Source organism: Orbicella faveolata, unplaced genomic scaffold (genome assembly GCF_042242905.1).
Source record: "Orbicella faveolata isolate gen_17 unplaced genomic scaffold, um_ofav_v1 contig_34, whole genome shotgun sequence".
In the NCBI taxonomy this organism is placed as follows: domain Eukaryota; kingdom Metazoa; phylum Cnidaria; class Anthozoa; order Scleractinia; family Merulinidae; genus Orbicella; species Orbicella faveolata.
Window position 1 is genome coordinate 13,216,497 of NW_028301563.1, and position 24,409 is coordinate 13,240,905.

Below are 24,409 nucleotides of genomic sequence, written 5' to 3' on the forward strand. Positions count from 1 at the left end.
GGATAACACTCGTTTTACAAGCGAATCCCTGCATCAAAGATTTGCCAATCCTATGTGAACAGAATCGGTTCTAATGGCTAGTATCTTTTTCTTCATTACTGCTGAGAGGTTTTGGTTTAATTTGGACTGTCAACAAGTTATTTGTCCCCTCAAATGAAATCTTTATACAAAATATGTACAGTCGTTAGTGGCAAATCTTTCTTGTAACTTATATTTTCTACCGCTTGTTTATTTGTTACATACACTCTTCTCTCTCACAGGTTAACAAGGCTAGACCGCTTCACTGTGGCGATACATGACTCAAGAAACTCCTGAGGAAACAATGAACTGTTGCAACTTCTTAAAACGGAAGGAAAAAGTGCGTTTGAAGAACTTTATGTTATCTTAACATGCACATTGTGTAGCACAGGTATTATACAACTAGGAAATAAGTTTAAAAGCGTAACCTCTAACATTAATGTCACTTGAAGCCCGCCTCAAGACCACTCCGTCAGTGCGATCAACTCATTACTACAGGCACGTTTTTTGACGAGAAGTTAAGAAAACGTTTAGTCAGTCATTTTCTTGTTACTTTTTTTTAAAGAATCCCTTGAATACGACCACAATATTGATGTAGTTTTAGTGACAGTAACGGGATTCCTCTGTATAACGTCTTGGAATGCTGAGATGTTATCTTTCAGAAGTAGCTTAAAGTTTTACGTTTCCCAATTTTTTAATTTGACAGATAGTCCATTTTAGCTGCCAGTGCTACACAAAGTCTTTGCAAAACATTCCAAAAGACGGGTGCTTTGATAATATATTTTTCACGCAAAGTGTTAATACTTTTTAGTTTGAGAATTTATTGTATAGTGTAGCTGTCGCTAAGAATTTAAGTTTAAACTCAGTGCTTCGGAAAAGGTCGAACATTTTCATAAAGGACCTACGTGTGATAATGTAAAAGGCAACTATATTACTCAAAAAAAAAAAAAAAAAAGAATCAATTATGTAATTAGTTTTTGAAAAGTATGGTATTTTATATCTTTAAAGAGTTAACCTGTAAATTTGTCCGAAAACTTAGGCTTTTAATTTTTGTAGGGGTCTCCAATTAACCCTGTAGTACAAGTAAAACTTGAGCAGGAACGTGTCCAAGTAAACTGATTGAAAGACTGATCAATTCATTTAACGATCGTCAAGGTCGCGCAGGACCTTTACCCACGAATAAATTGATATGATTTTTATAAACTGGAATTCTGGGAAAGGTGTCGCCTTTTAATCATTTTTGGATTCTCTGAAACAGTTTTAGAATTTGAATTCGCTAAGAATGAAGAGGAATATTCACGGATGACTGTTATCTTCCAGGCACATCGTGTGTTATCATGATACTTAAATCTACTAAAGTTAGAATTATGTAAAATGTGATTTTGTGCCTCAAGGCTTCAGGTCCAGGAACTTAGTGAATTGAATTGGTTTATAGTATAGATTCACGTGACAAAGTAAAAAGTAGATTATGGGCACTCCAAGATTGCCTAGAGAAACAATAAATATTAATAGAAACGTTCAGTGGTATTTTAGTGATAACGGGCTGAGTATGCAAAGGTGATAAGAAGCTCTGATGCGCTGGACTCGGATCGAGCGGTCCTGGTTCGAGTCCCGGCCAGGGTCATTGTGTCTTTCCTGGGCAAGACTCTTCACTCTCACAAGGCCTTTCTCCGCTCAGGTGTATAAATGGTTACCGGTAAATTGATAAGACTATTAGTAATCGTAGATAGTTAAAGAGTGCGTTCGAGTTTTCGTAGGTTTGTTATGTTAAAAAAAAGAAAAATTCTAGGGAAAGCACTTTGTGACTGAGCTTTTAGATGGGCGTAAAATTAGTCTCCCTTCAGCAGGGGTGAAAATAAATGAAATGATCGCATGGCACGGGCATACGAGAGGGTTTGTTCTCGTTTATACATGTATTATGTGATATTAGTTACGACCGATCAGTAAAATGCCTGGACTGCAGTCGGTAGATCGCATTTAGTCCGCAGTCCGCATTTTATACCTGAGTCCGCGTTTCGTGCCCAGTCCGTAATGTTTCGTCCGCGTTTTATACCTAAGTTCACGGTTTATACCCAGACCGTAGTCCGTAGTCTGTAGTCCGCAGTCCACAGTCAGCATTCCCCAGTGCGTGTTTTATACTGACCGTGTGACTCGACACCAATCATGCTTGTTCCGTCGGTATACGAGACGACGTGCTTTTATTACCAAAACTGACTAGGGCAATTATTTTGTTTACGAACACAACTTTGAATCGCCTTGGCTTTGGGGTAACAGCTTCCAGGCTTTTTCACTTCCGAAACAATGAAACGGAGGACATGTTGGTGTATCAAAGCAATCCTGGGGGAGTTGAAAGCTTTTTTCTATGTAAACACTTTCGTCGCGCGTTGGGTTTATGTTACACATTTTGTGCACAGAAATCTAGGCGAGAGACTGAAACTACACATTTCCTCCTTTGATTTATTCAGCAGAAAGCAGCGTTGGTTTTTGTCGAAGAGAAGAGGGTACACAACACGCACCCAAACTACAGCTTTTTGTTCGTACGGAAAGTCGTACACATTTCGTGAAGACTTGTCAGCAAGGTTTGTAAATGCCATTAACACTGACTTCGAACTTTAGATAAATAATCGCTACAGTCTTCAATAAGCTGCCTCGAAAAGTCTTACACATTTCGTGAAGACACGTCTGCAAGATTTTCAAATGCCATTAACACTGACTTCGAACTTAAAAATAACCAACTTCAGTATCCGCTACAGTCTACAATAAGCTGCCTCGACACTCGAAAGTCCACAATATTGTGCAACACTCGAAAGAAAGTACATGGATGAACAAAGAGATGACGTCATTTGCCCCTGAAGAATTTTTTGGGGGGGGGGGGGGGAGCGTAAATTAGTGTCCCCAGATAGATAGATACACATATCTCGAATTTTTATGCATTACGCGATTAGAACTGCGTTCTGTCGAACGCAGCAAGTGATTTTCTTCGCTGCATTACTGTCCTTATTTCGTAGCCGAATTAGAAGTTCACGAATAATTTGTATTTCGTGTTAGCTTATGTCGTCTTGATTTGTTTCGCGTTGACAGACATTCTTTGTTTCTGAGTTGAAAAACGAAGTACATTTCAATCCTTAACGCACGATCTTGAAGCAATACTCAATTTTCCTTTATGATATAAAAGCAGTATTCAATATTTATAGGAGCCACGACTTCTGATATTTATTGTTTCGCTTCAACACCCAGAACTAAAACTGGCGTGGCTTTCTTTTCTGAAACGAAAAATTTCGTTACTTCCTCAGGCCCCATTTATATGGTCTCGGATACCCGAGACAACCCTCTTCCCGAGTTACCCTGGCAGAGGTAACTTTTAACTCATTTCTTTGCAAAATTCAACCAAACGTTTACAAGAGGATCGCGAACCCGTTTCGGGAGGCAAGACAACTCGGATGAGCGAGTTGTCTCGTCTTGGCAGGTAAGGTAACCCTGATAAGGGGGACAACTTTTCTTCATATAAACGCTTTGGCTCGCCTAACCGGGACAACTCCTGGCGTGGCGAGTGTCACGTAATGCCTAGATTTAGGATTTAAAGCAGAGATTCGTATCATAGAAGTGAAAATTAACTCGGCAAAACCCACCGTGATCGAATGACCGAGGGAAACTCAAAGAAAGAGGGATATTTGCACATTTAATTATTCAATAAGGGTTATGAATAATCATGCTGGGTCAACTTTGACTCGGCCTACAGGGACTACGCTTTCACATATAAACTCTCGATACTGCAGTTGCCTCAGGGAGAGGCTGAAGTTGTCTCGGCGTCCCGAGACCATATCACTGGGTTCTTAGTTTAAGCTTCGGCCGTCAATGAAGTGCTAAGACATTGCTTCCTGACTGAAGAGGGAAGCAAAAAATGGTGTCACACAGTTTTGTTCACATTGCTTTTTAGTTTCAAAATAAGATGGCAAAACTGTAGATCACTTTGATTATAAATTACTGCTTTCTCCATTTACTTTTATCAAAATTCACTCACACCGTCTTCCCAGTCCTAACTACTTTATAGAGGAAACCGCTTCGAAAGCCAGCTTTTAAACGTTAACCCAGTATTAAAAGTTAACCGAAATACATATTAATCTTTCTTTGTATAGAAATGTTTCTCTCTGCTTATGCTTTGTATAAATTGAGATTATTTTAATTCAAAAGTGTAGGGCAAACAATATGAACAGAAAACGTCAGTGACAAGTTGCAAAACACATGAGTTGCAAAACTGAAATTAAAATTCTCGCTAATCTCCTGGGTTACCTTAACCGGGCTTTGAACGACACTGTTCTGGTAATTAACTCGAAAAAGCTTCCCTTAAAGGATTTCATTCATGGTATTTTGTGTTATTTTGGACGTGCAAAATTACCTTTAAATTGAACGAAACCTGAAAATACTAGTTAACTAAGGTGAAAAAACACATAAGAAATAATAGTAAACCATAACTGAACAAGGATGGTAAGGGATGGACAAGATTGACACGGATTACAAACGACTAACTTGAAAAATTTTAGGTTAAACTTTTCGAGACGCGCAAACTGTGACGTTGCTCCTTTAATCTAGACAATCCATGAACAGAAAACCTCAGCGAAAAACTACAAAACTAAAATCAAAATTCTCGCAAATCCTAACCCGGCCCTGGTAATTAATTCGAAATAGCATAATCCAGACAATCTAGTGTGATTAAACCAAGTCCTTCCGATGATCAAAACGCGACAAGTTCCAGTCTAAACAGGAAACAAACAAACAGAGACAACTGGTTTCAGAACCATCAATTCAGCAGGGTACAGAGGATCAAATTAAATTAAGTGATCCACTCTGCTAAAATAACATAGAGAGACTAAGACGCTTAATGGACCGAATGTTTTCTGCGCATTTTTATTTGATGCTTTGTTCTTTTTCCGCTCCCTGTATTTGTCTCTTCTTGACGGTTTTCAACTTCGACGCTGTGCTCAGCACTTTCCAAATCTCCATTCGCGCAACTTTCCCGTTAGTTGCCATGATCGCTATCGGGGAATGTGCGCATGCGCGTGTGAGGGCATAACGGGGCTCAGCTGATAACTGAGAATTAGTCAAACTTTTTAATTACTGATGGCAAAGATCTGAGATCTGCAGAAATTCGTGATAACTGAGAAGTGTTAACCGATAGCCGAGAAATCGCCGAAAATTTAACTGATAAATATGGGTTATTGACCAAGCGTGAAGTCAAGATGGCTGGACATTCATGTTTATAGACCGACACGGAGTCGAGGTAAACTTGCAACAAACGAACGCACTGTGCCATCTTGACCTAAATAGCCAACTGGTCTGCCTCCTGCCAGTTGGGATTCTTAACTATGTTACCTTTATTTGAAATATTTGTTTCCGTTGTTTTAGTGGCATGCCTGTAAACTAGCTAAGCTTAGTGTTTGTATAGCTAAGTGCATGGCCACTATAAAAAGATTTACATTACACTTTACATGTTTTTTACATGCCTGGTCAATAAGGGATTTATTATATGGATTTCGGGGAAATTTTTCCTGCGGGATAGAGCGAAAATTCCGAGCGGGTCAAATAGTGCCATCTTGCCCGCTAGGATAGCCAATCACATCACAGTATTTGGTTCATCTCGCCCGCTCACGGAGTTAGCCATTTTTAACAGAGATTTCAGAAAGAAAGAGACCCAAAGGCAAAGCTGTGACGAAGTACTATTACCCAGGCACTCCCATCCTGCTAACGTTTGACATAATGCTTTTATGACGTCACACGGCCTCTGGAGAGCGTCAGATTCGCACATTCCTAACTTATCGCTCAAACCGCTTGTCAAGTCTGACGTCTCATGCAAATCAGTGTAATGTCATCGATATCAACTCATGTACGATATAGTAAGTATCCTCTTAAAGTCACAGTCATCTGTGAACTATTTTTACACCTAATTGAAATTCCACCGTCCCAATACTCGCACGCATGACTGATCAACTGATGCAACATGCAAATTAACCACCCTTAAATAAAGCATCAAAAGAAAAGCTTTTATCTCAGACACCGCAGGAAAAGCTCTTAATTGTTTTCCAAGGTACTGTAATTTCCACTAAAGGTTACAGCAAACGGTTGTAGACATACTGGTTAAAACAATTTCGTGGGAAGGCGCCTGGGTTTTTATTTTGGTGATTGAAGTAATGCACAGAAAATGAATTGGGCAGCTTTGACGGCTAAGAGGAATCTGTTAGGTTTGCACCAATAAACTTTGCATATTCACCCTTGAAAGTGAAAGGCCCTGCCTGAAACTGTGTACAGATTGCAGCGCCGGCCATGACTTCTCTTCAGCCCACAACAAACGTCTCCCGAAAGACGCAATTGATCTCCCGTCACGGGTTCTTTTTGCGAGTAACAGATGACACAGTTGAGGGGAGTCAACAACGAATCGGTGATGTTTCTAGTAAGTTTAATTCTTCTGTTTACTACACACACATGTATCGTACACACTGTAAAACCAACAGGTCTTAAACAGCGAGTGCAATTGTTCCTACTAAGTTCGCTAATGAAAGATAAACAAATTAAACAAACCAGGATAAACAAATTAGCCCGGCTTCATGGTTTTAAAGTTTTAATTTTCGATCATTTTATGCTTGCCGGTTTGTATTGTTCACAACTTGTGTCGAAGATTCGACGTAAATAACCAGGGGAAAGGAGTTCTCTCTTCATAAAGTCCTTAAGAATTTGTGGAGAATTATGATGACTTGGAAGGTTTGTCTTAATTAGGTGAAAGCGCTTTCAACAGGTATACCAGTTTGTGTAAGGCCACATTACATCTCGGCCGTCTTTTGGACTGAAAAAGATCACACCGCTTCTGAGAGAGTCACGTGACAATCTTGCAAGACAAGTTAAAGTCGCGCTAGGGTTGTTGCAAAGGTGAAAATATTAAGCATCAAATAATTTTTTTTCAAATGTTAAGCATATGTGTTTGTCATTTGGAATATAGTCTGATAGCAATTACGTTATATTGGGAAAATTCGATATCTGGGCGCGGCGAAACAATTTTGCAGACGAGTGGTTTGACGAGAAGTTTTGAATTAATTTATTTATTAAAAAAAAATCAGTGATCGACTGTAATGTTAAGTGACTTCAAAACACTGTTATGTCTGGCTTACTGCTACAAAAGGCCTGCCCTACAGGGCCTTACCCAGAAAGTGAGGTAATGTCTGTGGTCAAATTCTTTTCCTAGGTATTTAGCAATGTTTTACTTTCCCCCTTTAAAAAGAAAAACAACCAAAACGAAAAAAACAAAAACAAAAACAAAAACAAAAAGAAAAGGCTAAGGCAAGTGTCTCGGTTTGCCTAGCACTGGCTACGTCCCTGACCTACCTTACGACAAAGACTAGGCCAATTAATAAGAGGCATAAGACCTTGATCTATATCTTGATATCTTGCGAGAGGTGAATTGAGGGGCGTGAATAGTTTTTCGGATCGACGGATTTGGCCGCTTGTGCACTGATCTCCTTACCACATTTGACGTCATCTGTGATCTATTACTGAACAGACGCACGGCAACATATCATGGACTCTATTTGTTTTATATTTTTATATGATAAATAAACATTTTATAAGAAAACACCGCGCATGAGCAGTACCAAAGATTTTCTTGCTAAGATTTGAGCTTGTAGCGCTTGCTGTATGTTTCATGAATGTTCTCATTTTTCAAGGGTGTTTTCAACACGCTAAGCAATTTCTTTGGCAACTTAATTGTATCGCAAAAGAATTTTGAGAAGAGTTTGCTTGTCTGACAGCGCTTTGAGTTAAAGATCAAGATAAACTTTTAGATCTCGTTGCATTGGAAAGCTAGCATAGATGTACACACATAAGCTGCCAAACGGGGTCGCGCTGAAGTACACACAAGTTTACCAACTTACATTTATCTTTGACTTCGTTTTGCCAGCGCCGTTGACAGAGAAATGTTCATTCTAAAATTGATTTGCAGCTACCCTTGAAATGATATCTGTTGCGCCAGGGGAAATTGTGTTACGAGAAGTATCTAATAGATATATCGGGATGGACAGTAAAGGAAACCTCTTGACCTACGTAAGTATCAATGATGTCACTGATTAATGCCAATGAGGATTTAGTCATACACGCACGCAACGCGCGCGAATCAATGCACGCGCGCGCGGTCACCCAGCCTCCCTTTCCTCGTTTCTTCCTTCCTTCACTTACGTGCTCGCTCTCTCGCTCGATCGAATCTAGATCATTTAACTTAACCTATGTCCTTAACTTTCAACAGAGCTCCTTGGTGGAAGATTGTTTTTTTAAAGAACATCATAACACGAATGGCTACAGTTCATTTGAGTCCAAGCCTCACGCAGGCTGGTTCCTTGCACTGACAAACGATGGCAGAGCAAAGCCTGGGTCCAAAAGCTGCATCCGGCCAGAGATCCGTGGAATTTTTATCAAGAAGAGTTTAATCTGTTAATGGATTTTCCACTGGATACTAAATTCTTGGTGCATTTGATAATGCTAATAGCGCAATAACTTTATTTTAGTTGGACTAGAGTGTAAGTAAAATAGATGATGTTCATGGGCGGATCCAGAATTTTTCTTAGGAGGGGTGCGTCACTAAGGAATGACGTAACTGACTGGTCAGGTAAACAAATTTTAAAAGCGAATACGAAGGGGTCTTCATCTCAGACGGGGGAGGGAGGGAAATTGTTCACCCCTTGCACCCTCCCCCTAGATCCACCCTTGATATTTGAAGAAGTTCTAAGGTATTATTATATTATAAGAGGGTTTGATTTAATCTGTAGAACAGCACGTGACAAAATGCAAAAATCCTTTAGCAAGGGAAGATGATAAATCGTGAGAGCGATAGAAGTGGATTAAAGTAAAGACAGTCATGGAAGTACGAATCTGTATTTTTCGAAACAATCTTATTGCGCAATAAATTTCGCATTTCTCCGCATTGTTCTGAGTGAAAGCAAGAGAATATAATGTCTTGGCAAAAACTATATTTTGAAAGCTGAATGGAAATCGAATTCATTCCTTGTGTTAAAGTGAATTTCCACTCTTGCGTAACGTAAACGGGTTGAATATTCGTTTCTAAAATAAAATATACGAATATTATATTAAGGTGTGCCATGTTTATTTTGAGACAAATTTGGCCTCGTTTTTGAAACGAGACTGAAAGTTTTTCCTTTCCAACAATGACTTCCACCTTCCAATTATTGAGAACGGGGTAAAGAATATATTTAGTTATTTGCAACGGTATTTGAAACTTTGCAAACCCTGCCTGATTTTACTTATTTGCTGAAAAGGTTCTTGTATTTTTTTTGTAAAATTCATATTTACAGTGGAGTTTTTACTTTCCTATCATCTCATTTAACATATACTTCCTTTTCCCATTACTCACGCATTTTTCAGTTTCAAAAACGAGGCGTTCATAGCATGTAGAAGAAGCCCAATATGAAATTACAATGACAAGTAGTTTACATGTAATTGTCGTCTTAAAACTTAAAGGAAGGAAACTTCGACTTTTATTCAAAAATAGGGCTGCGTTTGTAAAACGAGACACTAAAAGGAAATACCCACGTCTCAAGGTAGCCACCTCCACCGATAACTTACATATAAGAAAATATTTGATGATACACAAAGGCCATCAGTAAGCGTTAATAATTGGGCAATATCCCTAGGTTTTCTATGAGCTCCTTGTCGACGAGGCCCAGCCAGTTGACTTTCGCTCATACTTCATGAGCGGTCAGGAAATTTTTTTTTTCTTAGGTATCGTTTAAGGAAAAATTTCCCTTTCAAAATGTCGTGTGTGCGATCGTGCCCTGTTGTCATATAAAGAGTTGTTGTCGAGGGCTCATAGACTATAGCCATAGTTTTTGCGCCGAGCCTCATTTTGAAACAGAAGCAAAGAGCAGCTCATTTTGAAACAGAGGTAAAAGTCATATCCCGTCTCGGCACCAGGGAATTCTCACTGTCGAGGTCTAAGACGGCGTCTCAAATGCTAAGCACGTCAGTGTAAGTTTGGTACCAACAGGGATGCGAGATTGTTCTTCAATAAGCTACCGCTGGCCAAAAGAGACGATGTAGAAGATAAAATCACGTGCCGTTCCAAACAAAAAGAAAATGCAAAGGGAATTGACAGGGTGAGTGAAACGAAATTCTTTTAAATTGGTAGGCGTCAATCACGAGTAATCGAGGTGTGCAATAAAGTTAGACTAGTACACGCAAAATATCTTCAGTGTATCGCAAATCCACTTACATCAACAACAAACGACATGGTTCATTTCACGCCCAACACGTGGTCACTGAAGCATTTAAAATGCAGTCATGGCTTCTATCTCAGAGTAAACGAGAACAGCGTAGAGGGAAGCCGGGACGAAAATGATATTTACAGTGAGTAGAGAAATTTATTTCGCTAATTATAATGTAACGTATAACTTACAAAATGCCTGCGGGCTACGTTCGCGCCTAAGAATTATAACCCAGCCACAACTTAAGTGAAACGTTTCCTTCGCATTTTTTACCATTTATTTCCAAGAACGATCATTTTCTAATTTCTCTTTACGATGTTGATACATTGTTAAGTAGGCAGGTGAGGAGATCATCAAGCGAGGAAGGGTTGTCGCCTTCATATAGAGCGATATTCTCTAAACTTACATTAAAGGAAATGCGTAATAGTCAGTTAGGAGTATAACTTCTTTAAGTCTACATGGCTTTAAGCAGTTTTCAGTTTCAAGAAATCGAGATTTGCATTCGAAAAGGCCGAGTGTCAATGAAAAAATGTATTTTTGATGTGAACTTCACTGAGTTACAACGTCTTGAAACTAAAAGAAAAGGAATTCTGACTGTTACTGAAAATATAGCATTGTCTACGTGTAGCCAGACACGGAAAAGAAAAACTCAATGACGGTGATGAACTTATTTTTTGACCAATTGATTGTCGGCCAGTTTTCCGCTTTCAATGTTAATTTAGATAATTTGGTGGAACGTCAAAATCGTAATTCGTTTTTGATGATTTTCACTTTTTGTAATTCGCCGTACATTGCGCTGTTCTTTTTAAATGGAATACTTGGAAGGCGATCTTAAATAAATTGGGTAGTCCCGTTATAATATTGGGCTCCCTGTGTGCACTTGTCTACACTGCACTCGTGTCCTTTGGTAGCTTTATTATACAGTTACAATATTAAAGTGTATCGATGCTTCGCACAAAGTCATCAGAAAATGAAAAAACTAGCTAGACAAATATTCTATCACTGAATACGGTGATTAATTTAGGTTTTTCACTTTCCAACGATGGCCAACGATGCCCAACTGTTTTAAGACGTTAACTTAGCTTGAGCCTGCGATCCAATCGAAAACCAGTACTTGTTTTTATAGGCGTCAATTGACCATAACCTGGATGTCAATATCAAAGATGTACGCTGTAAACCAAGGCTGCATGTTTCGGTCAACTTATTAGCAAGAGTATGGCCGCCATGTTGCGTAGTGGTCGTTGTCTTAACTTTGTTGACGCTTAAAAGAAACCTGCAGCACTAGCATTCCATTCAAAACCGAACTAACACTGTACTTAGGCAACAGGTCCCAGTTGTTCCATAATATACAAACAGGAATCAGTGAAACAATGACAGTTGTGGCCCAGCAGCAGCTGCTATTTCTTGTGTTTCTTTGTCAATAGTTTTTCTTGTAATGGAGTTCGTCGAGGCCGGTGTGGCCATGATAAAAGGAAAAGCTGCAGGACAGTACATTGCGATGGGTGCAAACGGAGAGTTATATACCACAGTAAGTAAGAACTGTCTGGTTTTGAATTGAATTGCCTAGAAGACAATATATAGTGCTCGGAAAAACCGGGTAGAGACTCAAAAGCAATATCACTGATAAGGGTGGAATTAGAAGGTACTATTTTTTTTTCTTTATACTCTTTGAGTCTTGATCTTGCTCCACTCAATCCTATTACATTACTTTTTTTGTGGTAACTCTTTTTAAAATTCCACAGACCTCCTCATCTCGGCCAGAATGTGTCTTCAAAGAGATTTGTGGGACCGAGTGCACTTCGTATCAATCCATGCTCAATCCTGACTGGTATCTAGCGCTGACGAAACAAGGCGAGGCGAAGCCTGGGCCCAAAACAAAACGCGGTCAGAGGGCTGTTACTTTCAGGAAAGAATCTTTGCTCTAAGATGATTGGACAGCGACTGATTCACAAAGTTGTCTAACTTGTAAAGAATAAAAGAAATAAACGTAAGCGTGCTAGATCTAATAAGGCGAACATAAGGATTCCCTTTAGCACCCTTCTTCCAATACGCGCTCCCTAGATGAATGCCGTTTTTTTTAAATAAGCACCCCTATTCCAATAAGCCCCCCATGACGAAAGTGACATTCAAGACAGGGTTATAGAATAGGCTGATTAGACCAGTGAATTATGTTTGCGCTCCTGTCTGAACGTAATATAGCCTGCGTGACAGGCGTTCAATGGTGAAGGAGAGGGAGTGGGGTTGGGGGAGTGTTCGAGCAACGATCGCTGAATATCCTGAAAGACAATTCTATTTTGCTCAGCCGAAATGTGGCAGCAGTTGTGATTTACGGTATTCTGTCTTTTCTCTACCTGCTCACGGTTTACGCCGTACTCTCTGTGACAGATGAGAATTTTTTCCTACATTCATTCCCTTGTTTTAAACTTAGATGATAATAATAATAATAGTAACAACAACAACAACAACAACAACAACAATAATAATAATAATAATAATATATCTAAACGCCATCTTGCTGGACAAAACATATTTTCTGTGGACAAGATTTTCAATGAGGCTTTGAAACATTTGCAATAGTCGTTTGAATTTTTCTGGCATATGTTTTCTCCCTTGTCAAATTTTATTTTGCATTAGTCGTCGCGATCCAGTACCCCAATGTCCTCTAGCGCGACACAGATCGCGTGGACAACGTGTCAATCCATATATATCTAGTGTTCCAGCGCTGATTGACTGATTTCTGACAACTCGCTCAGCGTCGCATCAGTGGAGTTTCTTGGGCTCTAAATGATGCGGGCAGGTTCTTCTTCCTTTTTTCATTTCCTATTTTCTTTCCCATGAAGAGCCTCGTAGTCTATGGGTAGCTGTGTAACTCATGTCTGGCTCAGTTATAGCCCTCAGTTATAAATGCTATATAGGGTAATCACTCACTCGTCCTCTTAACCCTTTGTGAGGCATAAGCTCGCATCTTTCCTAAGCTTGTTCCTACGGTCCTCTTTCTTCCTCCCTTGGTTTTTCTCGAGGAAGAGAGAGGACCCTGAAAACGAGGTTGCATTTTTCGATCTTTTGCCGCTTTCCACATTTCTGGTCATGTAAGGCCTGTCTCATCTCAATTTCGAGAGTTCTCCGCCATAATGTTTTTGGCCTCCCTAGGGTTTCACCTGACGTAGGGCCTCATTTTGCGTTTTCTACGCTCTTGGGACAATTGAATATGAGCAAGTCTGTATACAGTAGTAAAAGGTACACATAGCCCTCCATTGCAATATCGGGCCCGGCTGCTCAAAGTTTGATCCTGGAGGTATCCTTGAATGACCTTCACTGGTTTTCTTTGGCACTATACATTTCACTTTGACTACTCTAAGCTCCACAAAACAATGACATTGAAAAACATTAAAACCCCAATTAAATTTCAATTCTGGGTCATTTTGCGCTCAAGGTGAGTCCCTAGTAAAAGAACCGGCCATAGATTTCCGATGAAATTTGGTTGTTACAGGACAAGGAGATATCAAAAGCGTTGTAAAAAGAGGGGTCACCGTGCTTGTTTTCATGCCACAATGCTGACAAATACGGTTATTTAGGTGACTTTTGGTAATCTCCGTGCGCAACAAATAAGAGTTTGAGGCGCTAATGACGCGAAAATTGTGCACAGTAGGGATGCGCAATGCAATACTGAGAAATCACCTTAAAAATTATTTTCCTTCAAGCCCAAGGTATATAGAAAACCACTATATGATTGATACACCACGAGGCAATTTCTTTACTAAAATACCGCTGAGTGATCGGACGATACGCGGGAGCGCGCGGGAAGTTCAAAACAAACATGGCGGACTCATCAGTAGAACTTATCGAGTTTTTTCGTCCTCATAAGAATGAAGTTAATCTCTATGTCACCAACATTTCAAGACGACTGGAGAAAGAAGTGGTACAAGTAAGGATTTCTTTGTGTATAATAAGATGCTTTGCCATATAATATAGACAATAATGGTGTACAACTTGACTAAATAATAAGAATTGTCGTTTTCAATGATTCAGGTGAAACTGCTTGAAATATTCTCCCAGTTTGGATTGGTGTATGAAGTACAAGTGATCGATTCATCAGATAGTTCAGAAGGTAACTTATTTTTCTTGTTCTAATTTTCTGATCGTAGGAACTCTTTTTAACGTCAGAACTGTGAACACTGAAGACTTGGATAATTTAACAAATTGACGTCAGTTTTTTATGTCTGTCCTCTCTTTGATGATAAATTTCGTCATAACATTGTGAAAGTTTACTGCGGAGCCACACGCCGAGGCGAGTGGTTCCACAGCCATTTTGACAATGTTATGATGCAATTTATCAGCAATAAGAGGACAGACACATAAAAAACTGACCGTCTGTACTCCCATTGATGATAAAAATGAGCCAATCAGCGTGCGAGAAATTAGACAGTTATTGTGAAAAAAGGTTGACCGATTGGAAGCAATTGTATGGGCCATTCCATTTTTATCTGCAGTTCCCCTCTATTGATGACCTAGGAAATCAGGGAGGGAGGGGGGAGTCTTCAAAGGCCATTTCTGAGATGGCAACAGTGTTGGGATCTTTGGTCTTTAATAAATTCTGAAGGGGGGAGTGTGTCTGAACTTTGGTCTTCCCTTCTTGGGGAGTAAAAAGTTTACTTTTCTGAGGGGGTAAAATTCAAAAGTCCTCAATAGGGATAGGGGGTGGAGGGGTGGAGGGGTGGAGGTGTGGACATTAAATGGAGTGGCCCTATACAGTAAGCTTATTAATTTTTTTTAGGTGATTACATGATTTCGACTACAATTTGCTCAGCATAAGCACTTGAAATTTAAAGGAGGCATTTCAGAGCCATTTTAAATGTCAGAAAATTTTGAGGTTTTCACTCTAACAGCAACTGCTAAATAATGGAAATGATAAACCCATTAAAGAATAATAAGTATTGCTAGAGCCAGAAGCCTATCACCTAGTCTAGGTGATGTGCTTCTGCTAGAACCCACTACCAGTCTGTCTGTTTAAGTGTTTTGCCTTAGCCGAACGAGCTACAACCATGGTCTAAACTAGTTGTGACAAAAAATATATTGAAAAAATATTATCATTTTTCCATTTGTACTGAGTAGATTCCAAAATGTCGTTAAATAAATGGAGCCTTTACCCCTCCCCTCCTGTAATGTTTGTAATCATGTTTTTTTTTTGGTGAGGATGGGAATAACACAAGAACTTTATCCTTTGGTTTTGAGACCAATAAAACAACATTGAATGGAGGTAGTGGGGGACTACAGTGTGGTTTGATTACATTATGGCATCACATGCAATTAGAACATTGATGATACTATCTCGACAGTTTTTTGCAGGGTTGTAGGTGTAGCTAAGTGCATTGACCACTATAAACATAATTTCAACGTGTGAATTTGTTTTAAACTGTTGTAAGAAGCCAACTTGGGATGATTCATTTTTAATCTGATTACTTCACCACCATGCATGAGAAGGAATCTTATCAAGGCTGCATGTAATAAACTAAAGTCAAAAAGTTGATTATTACTTAACTGAGTGATTATCTAATAACATGAAAATTATCATTTTTGCCATCAGCTCCTGAGGAGTCCACTGTGAATTGTTCTGAGTTGAACTACAGTTCTCTATATGCCTTTGTCAAGTTTTATTCAGCAAGGGCAGCAAAAAAGGCAAAAGAAAGAATAAGTGGAAAGAGATTTTTAGGAGGCCAATTTTTAAAGGTCAGTTTTAGTTTTCCCTTGTGGCAGAGTTCTCATGGCAATAATGTTCTTCACCAACTGTTGCATAATTTTGAGGCCAGGCCCAGGTTGTTTGAAAGGTGGATAGTGCTATCCATGAGGTAAATTGATATGCAGTGGATAAGTGTTAACAAAACCAACCACGATATCCACCAGATAGTGATTCATCTGGTGGATAGCGTTATCAACATTTCGAACAACCCGGGCCAGAGGGCTTGTGTGCTGGACTTCAGATCAAGTTATTTCCATTTGAGCCCTAGCCAGGGACATTGTGTTGTATCCTTGAGCAAGACACTTAACTCTCACAGTGATTCCCTCTACATAGATTAGATCTACTTGTACAAATAGGTACAGGTGATTTTAATGCCATAAGGGGTGGGGGTGAGTAAATCCTCTGATTGACATACTGTCCCATCAGGGAGGTGTCAAAATACTCCTGAGCACTTAATGCTACAGAAACCAGGATGTGCTCTGCTGGTAATTGGGCCTCTAGGTCCGATGCAGAGTTTTTTACCTGTGTTCGGTGTTATCTGAGTTAGCTTTAAGAATTTATTAGTTGGCATTGTTTATACAGGTCCAGTTTGCTCAACGGAAAAAGTTCACAGAAGTTGTTCGACACCCTTTGTACATGGCAAAGTGTACAGTGCTTGCTAATCATTACTTTGGATTTAATGGATGGTCAACAAAAATTGTTCAGGTAATGAAATCTTCCTGTCTTCATTTTGTTATGGTAACTCAGAAGTGCTGATTATTTATTTATTTTTTTTTCTTTGAGCTTTAAAATTAATAACATCATTAAATCTTTTGTTTAGGGTAGATTACCTACATAATAACTTTGCTAATTACTGGCTACTAAGGTCAATTATCTGAATTTGTAAAATAAAGTCATTTTTAATGTTAAAATTCTGATGTATGATTTCTGAATTTGTGTGAATTTGGGTTTTCTGAGAGAACCTCAGTCAAGTCTAAACACTGCCATTTGGGTAATATGGGTCACCACAATGTGTTATCAGTGCAGGCACTTACTGTAACTCTTCACGTGAGGAGCCACTCCCCTTCATGTAACAGAAACATGCAAAAGAAATATTATTGTTCATCTGACAGGTTTTTACTGTTGCACTTTTTTCAGCTAGAGAGGCTGGAGAATAAAATTGATAACAGTGATAGTCAGGAAAAGAACAATTCTTTGTATAGATGTGTGGTTAGACTGGAGATTAAAGATTGTGAATTCTTTTGTGACGGCACTGGGCATGGTGGAGATCAAGACACGATACAGCAAGGTTAGTACAGATTGATGGGCTAAAGTGTCAACACTGATATTTTTAATTCAAACAGTGGCTTGAGGACATTCACCTGAATTGTTTCTGCGCATCCTTACTGCGCAGGAAAATTCACACTCCACATCATGCATCAAGTGTGCGCTAAGTAATAAAATGAACAATAATATGGCAGATGGCCATTGCTATGGACTTAATGATCTTGGATGTTCAGTGACCCCTATTTTTCCTTTGATAGATCATTTCCTCTACCGATTTTCTATGTTGAGCAAAAAAATGAAGAAAATCTTTCTATTAAAAGTTTGGATTTTTTGCAAACTGCACCATCAAATTCTGTTCTTTTTAGCTCTTTGTTTACCTGTGCAGCGGTTTCAAATGCCCCTTGAAGGGTTAAGTTTTGTGAAAAGGTTGGCAACATTTGGAATTATTTATGCAACAGACCCACTTTTACAAAATATGTCCGAGATCGTTTGCCTCCGTTGACTCACCTTCGATAGTTTTAAAGTTCTATAAACCCCCTGTGGTCGATACTGAATTGTGTGCGCCAATTTTTCAAAATCACGGTAGTTTTCCACAGGCTTCATCTCTGAAATGAAGTTGCTGATCCCTGATTTTTTTGGCATTTCTGACACAGGTAACTCATTATCTGATTGCAGTAAAAATTTCAAAAAAATCTATTGACTGGAAAATGTTCGCACGAACGTCCTTAAGCAATGGTATCATAATCTGTCAATAGAGCAATTGTGAGAGTCTTCCGTGTGGGAGGTGCGGTGGCCTCATGGTTAGTGCGCTTGTCTCCAGATTGAGCAGTCCAGGTTCGAGCCCTGGCTGGGGACATTGTGTTGTGTTCTTGGGCAAGACAGTTTACTCTCACAGTGCCTCTCTCCACCCAGGTGTAAAAATGGGTACCGGCAAACTTAATGCTGGGGGTAACCCTGCAATGGACTAGCACCCCATCCAGGGGCGAGTAGAAATACTCCTAGTTGCTTCATGCCACAGAAACAGGGATAAAGCTCCGGCCTGGTGGGCCACTTGGCTTGTATGCAGACTTACCTTACCTTACTTACCTTCCGTGTGGAAAGAAATTTGTGTCCGATAGCCCAGGGCCAGTAGGTTTCTTTTGGAAACTTTTTGAGGAAATTAAGATTATATATCTGACTTTTCAACTTTCAAATTCCTGGTAAATTTTATGGTTCACAGAAAAAGACCCCGCCAAAAGACTTGAATTGCTTGGATATGCCAAGAAACTGGCCCACAGACATGCATATGAAAATGCATTTAGAAGAGTGATTATTATATCTTTGGACAATGGCAAAGTTGGAGTACAGATAAACCAACAAGACATGCCTGATTGCAGTTTTGATGAACCTGCAGAGGATGGAACAGTTCATGTAGACCATATTGAAGAAATGCCTGTCAGTGATTCAGATGAAGAACACAATACACCATTAGAACTTCAGAATACAAGTAACTCTTCACTTGCTTGTAATGGTGTTGAAAGCTGAAATTGAACTTAATGAACCTGGAGAGGAAGGAACAGTTCTTGTAAACAATATTGAAGAAATGCCTGTCAGTGATTCAGATGAGGAACACAATGCACCATTAGAACTTCAGAATACAAGGAACTCTTCACTTGCTTGTAATGGTGTTGAAAGCTGAAATTGTACTTAATGAACCTGTAGAGGATGGAACAGTTCATGTAAACCATATTGAAGAAATGCCTTTCAGTGATTCAGATCTCCTATTTTTTTCTTCCAATTTGAACTGGAAACCATACTTACACAAATTGAGCAAGAAAGTTTCAAGAGGTATTGGAGTATTATCTAAAATTAGATATTATGTAAACAGGAATAAAATATTACATAAATATTTTATTATATTATTCACTTATTTACCCCTTCCTCACCTATGATTTATCAATTTGGGGCAATACTTACAATTCTACTCTTAAACCTTAAGTAGTTGTTCAAAAGAGGGCTATACATATTATAACTTTCTTGAAACCAGATGAACACTCTGAGCCTCTTTTTAAGGAATTAGAGATTGTTAAATTAACTGATCTTGTTGTCCTTCACAATGCACTTTTCATGCATCACTATTACTATAATCTTCTTCCATCTTCTTTTGAAAATTGTTTTTTTTTTAGACCATATTGGGTCAAAATTTTATATTTAGGTTGTCTTTTTTAAGACTGATAGAATACAGACTGATAGAGTACAGTGAACATGCATTTTTTCTTTAAATTTTCGTGGCTACTGTTCCCAGGCAACAGTAACCATAATGTTATTCAATGTTTTATTCATGTGAAAAATCAATTTCGAGGAAAAATCTGGCACTTTCCAGGAATGCAATAATGTGACAACACCTTATTATCCAATTTTTGCTCTATTATCTGTCAAGAAGTCCCTTACGGGAGGTTAAAAACGAAAGAAAATTTCAGACTTTTTGCTCCGAAAGTGGTCGCGGTCGCTTACGAGAGGTGGTCACTTACAAGAGGTTCCAAATATAGTGATTTGATGGGGAAACTTTTGGTATTTGGAAAGCTGGTCGCCGAGGAGAGGTGGTCGCTTATGAGAAGCAGTCGCAACCGGAGGTTTAAATCAACAATTAAATGGACACTCAGGATAATTTTGCTGCGTTTTTGGTCAAAACAATTATCATTGTAAATCTGTCTCTAGACCTGGCTATGCTTAGGGAAATCCAAACCTCCCGGGGGGGGGGGGGGAGGGGACTCCCATATAAAGAGGATGGGGGTGCTCATCTGAGATTTTGATAAGAACCCCTGAGAGGTACCAAGATCCTGTTTTGTGGGCGTGGCTTAAATGTTTTTCACCCCTAAGAGGTACCAATTCTAAAACAACATATTATCTCTTGTTATATGATTTTCGGATCAATACACCAAAAGGTACGGCAAAAGCTCCCGGTGTGGACCTTTTGAGGCTGAACACCTTAAGATTGAGGTACCAAAACCGCTTGTTTAACCCCTAAAAGATACGATGAGCAACCCCGTCCTTTTTATTTGAAAGTTCGTACGCTTTGATACACAGACGAGATGAAACGCAGATTGAAGAAATTATACGAAATCGAAAAAGTTAAACATTTAGCCAGTGCCATGTAATAAGAAATCAACTAATAGCAAATGCTACGAAGGCGATGCGACATCAAGATGCGACATGTTTGTTTAATCGATGTTTGGTAGTCTAGGACCATTCTTTCCAAAAATCGGCGATAAATGGTGATGGTCAGTAGCCTGCAACGTTCTTTCCCGAGGTAAGAAGTGTTTGAAGGCCTTAAAGTATTTATACTTGTTTAACTCAGCTCGTATTTCATAAATAAATATACGCACGCTTGTTAAATAGGATACGCAGCAAATTGTATTCCAGAATCTTAATAAAGTTAGATGTTGAGGCTGTTTGAAGGCTTGAAAGATCACGAGCCTCATGAAACAAAAGTTATTAACCTAAGTTAAGCTCGTGTAACACGGATCTGCTCGCTGCAGATGAATTTTGTTATTTTCCCTGCACAGTCATGATCAACCTGGGTGCTGGTATTTACATAAGCTTAAGTTACTCAAGTGTTAGAACTACTTTGTATTATGTGTTGTTTACTTTAAAAACACATGAAGCTATAAAACTGAAAAACTTAATTAGAGTTGATCCACACTGAGAACAAAACTTTTTGTTTCAAAGTTTAACAAACAAACCTGTGAACACATAACTTGTCGATGGTTTGTCTAGCAAGGACAAAATAATTTGTCTGGCGGGGGGGGGGGGTGGGGGTGGGGGGGGGGGTTTGGTTACAAACTTTTTGTCCTGGTGTCTCAAAACCTAATGCCTAAGATCTAAGACCTTAGATGTAAGACCCCCCCCCCCAGAATCTCAAAACCTAAGACCTGTTAGACCCCCTCTGAATCTTAAAAACTGAGACCTAAGAACCCTTCTGAATCTCAAGAACTAAGGCCAAAGGCCCCCTCCGAATCTCAAAAACTAAGACCTAAGAGCCCTTCTGAATCTCAATCAAAGTAGCTATGAGCCACTCTACTTGGAAAATGGATCGCCCGTAAACAATGACAATTTTGATGTCTCTGACTTGAGGTTTTAATCAGTGGGATAAGTTAAAGTTAAAGCCCACTGGCAAAATGCAACGGTAAGAGAATACAGAAGGGGATGTAACACTGTTGAACACATTCATGAATTTATTCGTGATCCTCATTGGAGACAATTATAAAGAAAGTATGGCTTCTTGTCTGATCAGCAAAGCAAGCATAATTGGATTCTCATTTTCATTCTTTTGTTTTTTCGTTCTTTATTTTCCCAGGCAATATAAGTGATTTTTTTCTTTCTTTGTTACCTTTTGAGAGATCTTTGAAGTAAACAAACATTTTTCAACATAGAGTCATAATACCACAAGGACAGCACTGCGGGTTGTCCCCTCAACAAAGTTCCGCTCAACAAAGTTAAGCCCTGTTTGGTGGGGTTCCTGCTTGGATGGGTTACCAAATATGAATACCCCATGTTATAATATTTTCTTTTTTTTTTCCCTTTCAAAGGCAATATTAGTGACTGCTGAACTGCCAGTCTTGTGTAATTTTTTTTTTTTCTATTTATCAACTATTTTGTTCATATCATTGTACCGTGTCTGTATTCGTCTTTGAAGTATTTATTTACAATACTGTATAAATAATGGTGAAACACGCTCGAAATATTCTCCTCAGTTCTCTTGTCTGTTGATCGTCCAAAACTTTTAATCACGGCTTGAATCATAATATGAAAAGTCACGTGGCTCATCAAGTTTGTGATTTTCAATATCTCCTCAGTTTTTGGTAACTGCGTACAATTAAACCTTTATATAAAGTGGATACCTTCGGGAAATGAGGTATTTATATAATTAGTTTTTATATTATGTGTCAAATTCAGATTTCCATACCTAATGGTATACATACACGTTATCATGCAGTGCACTGTCAGACATGTTGCTGAGTCTTAATTTTTGACATCTAACCGTTTCCAAAAAAAGTGAGGGAAATATTTGATGAAAGACTGAAATTGATTGTATTAATTAATTTTTCTTCTCCCTCTTGACCCGTGCAGTACCCAAAAAAGATGGAAATTATTGATGGTAACCAACATGTAGGTTAAGGGGGAGGGGGGAGGGGAGACAGTGGGGCATGAACTGTGCACTACCCATTACCCGAGATTCCAGACCTTGCACCTAATCCTTAGCTGTTGTTATAATTATGGTGTTCAATTTGTATCAAAAAATATCTCAAAGGACCTCAAAAAACACTTCCCTTCATGTTCCATTACCTTCGGTTGGGAATGATAATTGTCCCATTGTCTCTTTTCATGCTTTCTTAGAGTTCCCATTTGATTTTCTGCCTGTTTGTGGCTGTAAGCTCACCCTTACTCTTTACTTCAGATTTGTATATGCAGCGATTAATGGGAGAAGTGTCTGTAATTGGAATTCAGAGATCCAGCATGTGTTTTTGGTGTAAAGAATTAAGGTCGGCAGCCTGTTTAGCTTTAAATCGATTCATAATTCAGTGTGCGTCATTGACTTACAATTCATGTGCTTGACAGTTTGGTAGGAGAGTTTGAAAGAAGCTAATAAGGGTTACTTGAGGTATGGCTTAGAGTGACCCTGAACTTTTCCAGTTCATCTGGCCTGAGTAATGTTCGATAATGTTCATATCCAGTGGATAAATCACTCCCCAGCAGATAAGTGTCAGCAAAACAAACTGTGCTATCCACTGGATAGGGATTTATCTTTTGGATAGTGTTATACAGCCTTCGAACAACTGGGGCAGTGTTCAATAAATTAATTGCCAATAGGAATGATGAAAGAGTGTGATGTTGCTTGTACCATAAAATTAACAAACACTCTACATTAGGACTATACCTAAAAGGTGACAGAATGAATAGAACTACATGAGCTGATTATGTAACAGATAGCATGGCTTTGCTATATAACTACTGACAGTGAAACCTGTATTAAGTGGACACCCATGGGACACTCACTAGTGTCCACTTAGTAGAGGGTGTCCGCTCTAAACAGGTTCTAATATAGATTAGTGCAATGATACACTGTAGTTAACTATTAACTCTTTTGTAAGTACACAATGTAAGATCAAAGACTGCTTAAAGCACAATGTTCATAAAGTCAATGCATCAATCTGGAATAATCTACTTACGTTTAAAATGACATCACTGAACAAAGTTAAGGGAGTGAGCTGAGCTTTTAGAAATAAAAAGCCTTTGAAGTGTCCGTTTATTGGAGGTTTTGTGAAACAAAATGGCTTAATAATATTGGTTTCTGCGTCGGCTTAACAGAGGTGTCCACTGAATGTAGGTTTATTTTACAGTAAATTATGGAAGAAAATTTTAGGACTCAAGCTAGTGTCCACTTAAGTGAGGGAGTCCACTTAATATAGGGTCCGCTTAACACAGGTTCCACTGTGGCATATATGTTACATGTATAAAAAGAAATGACTGAACTTTGTTCATGACAGCCAAAATATAAGCAGGGTTAAATTGTTACAGCCTGAAAGTGGTCATAATAATGGGGTTGTTGGAGTTACACTGTTCTCAACAGTTAAACTTAGTGGTAAATATAATTTAGGCAGCCAATCTGCACAGGTGTTTACAGTGGTGAGTTCGAACATGATCACTGAATAAGACTTGTGAAATTTATGGATATTCAATTTTTGTTGTTCAAGCTTAAAAGCAAGCAATCAAAATATGTAATCAGTTGGTGTAATTCTGTTTTCAAAATGATACAGAAGGGTTTTTTTTTGTATTAAAAATTATAGAATGCATAAATTGTATTTAGGTTTGCAGCCCATTTGTGTGACCTGAGTAGTGTCTTTTCATTGGATCCATTCCTTTGGAACTAGTGATGAATTTTACAAGTAGATAAATGGAGAATACCACTGTTTGTGTTGTATTTCTAGGTGAAAGTACTTAACAGTTGCAGCTGTACAACAGTTTTATCCTGAGGATAAATTCTGACACTTGTGCTGTCTCATGGTGGACACCAGGATAATTAGTCCTTTAGGGGTATATAGCGAATATAAAGTGCTACTACTGGGTGAGTGCTCACATTGTTTGTTGTAAT

The 24,409-nt window shown here is 38.8% G+C and overlaps 2 protein-coding genes and 1 pseudogene across 2 annotated transcripts; all 3 read left to right on the forward strand.

Moving 5' to 3' along the window:
* The first annotated feature begins 6,042 nt into the window (after positions 1-6,042).
* LOC149104875 (fibroblast growth factor 1-like) lies at positions 6,043-9,144 on the forward strand (annotated as a pseudogene).
* A 639-nt stretch (positions 9,145-9,783) lies between these two features.
* On the forward strand, positions 9,784-12,283 carry LOC149104876 (fibroblast growth factor 2-like). The gene is made up of 3 exons (XM_089271473.1): positions 9,784-10,416; positions 11,699-11,802; positions 12,017-12,283. The coding sequence occupies exons 1-3, from the start codon at positions 10,299-10,301 to the stop codon at positions 12,197-12,199; spliced, it is 405 nt and encodes a 134-aa protein (XP_089127599.1). The 5' UTR covers positions 9,784-10,298; the 3' UTR covers positions 12,200-12,283.
* A 1,775-nt stretch (positions 12,284-14,058) lies between these two features.
* LOC149104877 (RAD52 motif-containing protein 1-like) lies at positions 14,059-19,355 on the forward strand. Its single transcript, XM_089271458.1, has 6 exons — positions 14,059-14,199; positions 14,304-14,382; positions 15,859-16,001; positions 16,594-16,716; positions 17,149-17,299; positions 18,497-19,355. Exons 1-6 carry the CDS (start codon positions 14,092-14,094, stop codon positions 18,799-18,801), a joined length of 909 nt encoding a protein of 302 aa, XP_089127584.1. The 5' UTR covers positions 14,059-14,091; the 3' UTR covers positions 18,802-19,355.
* The last annotated feature ends 5,054 nt before the right edge of the window (positions 19,356-24,409 follow it).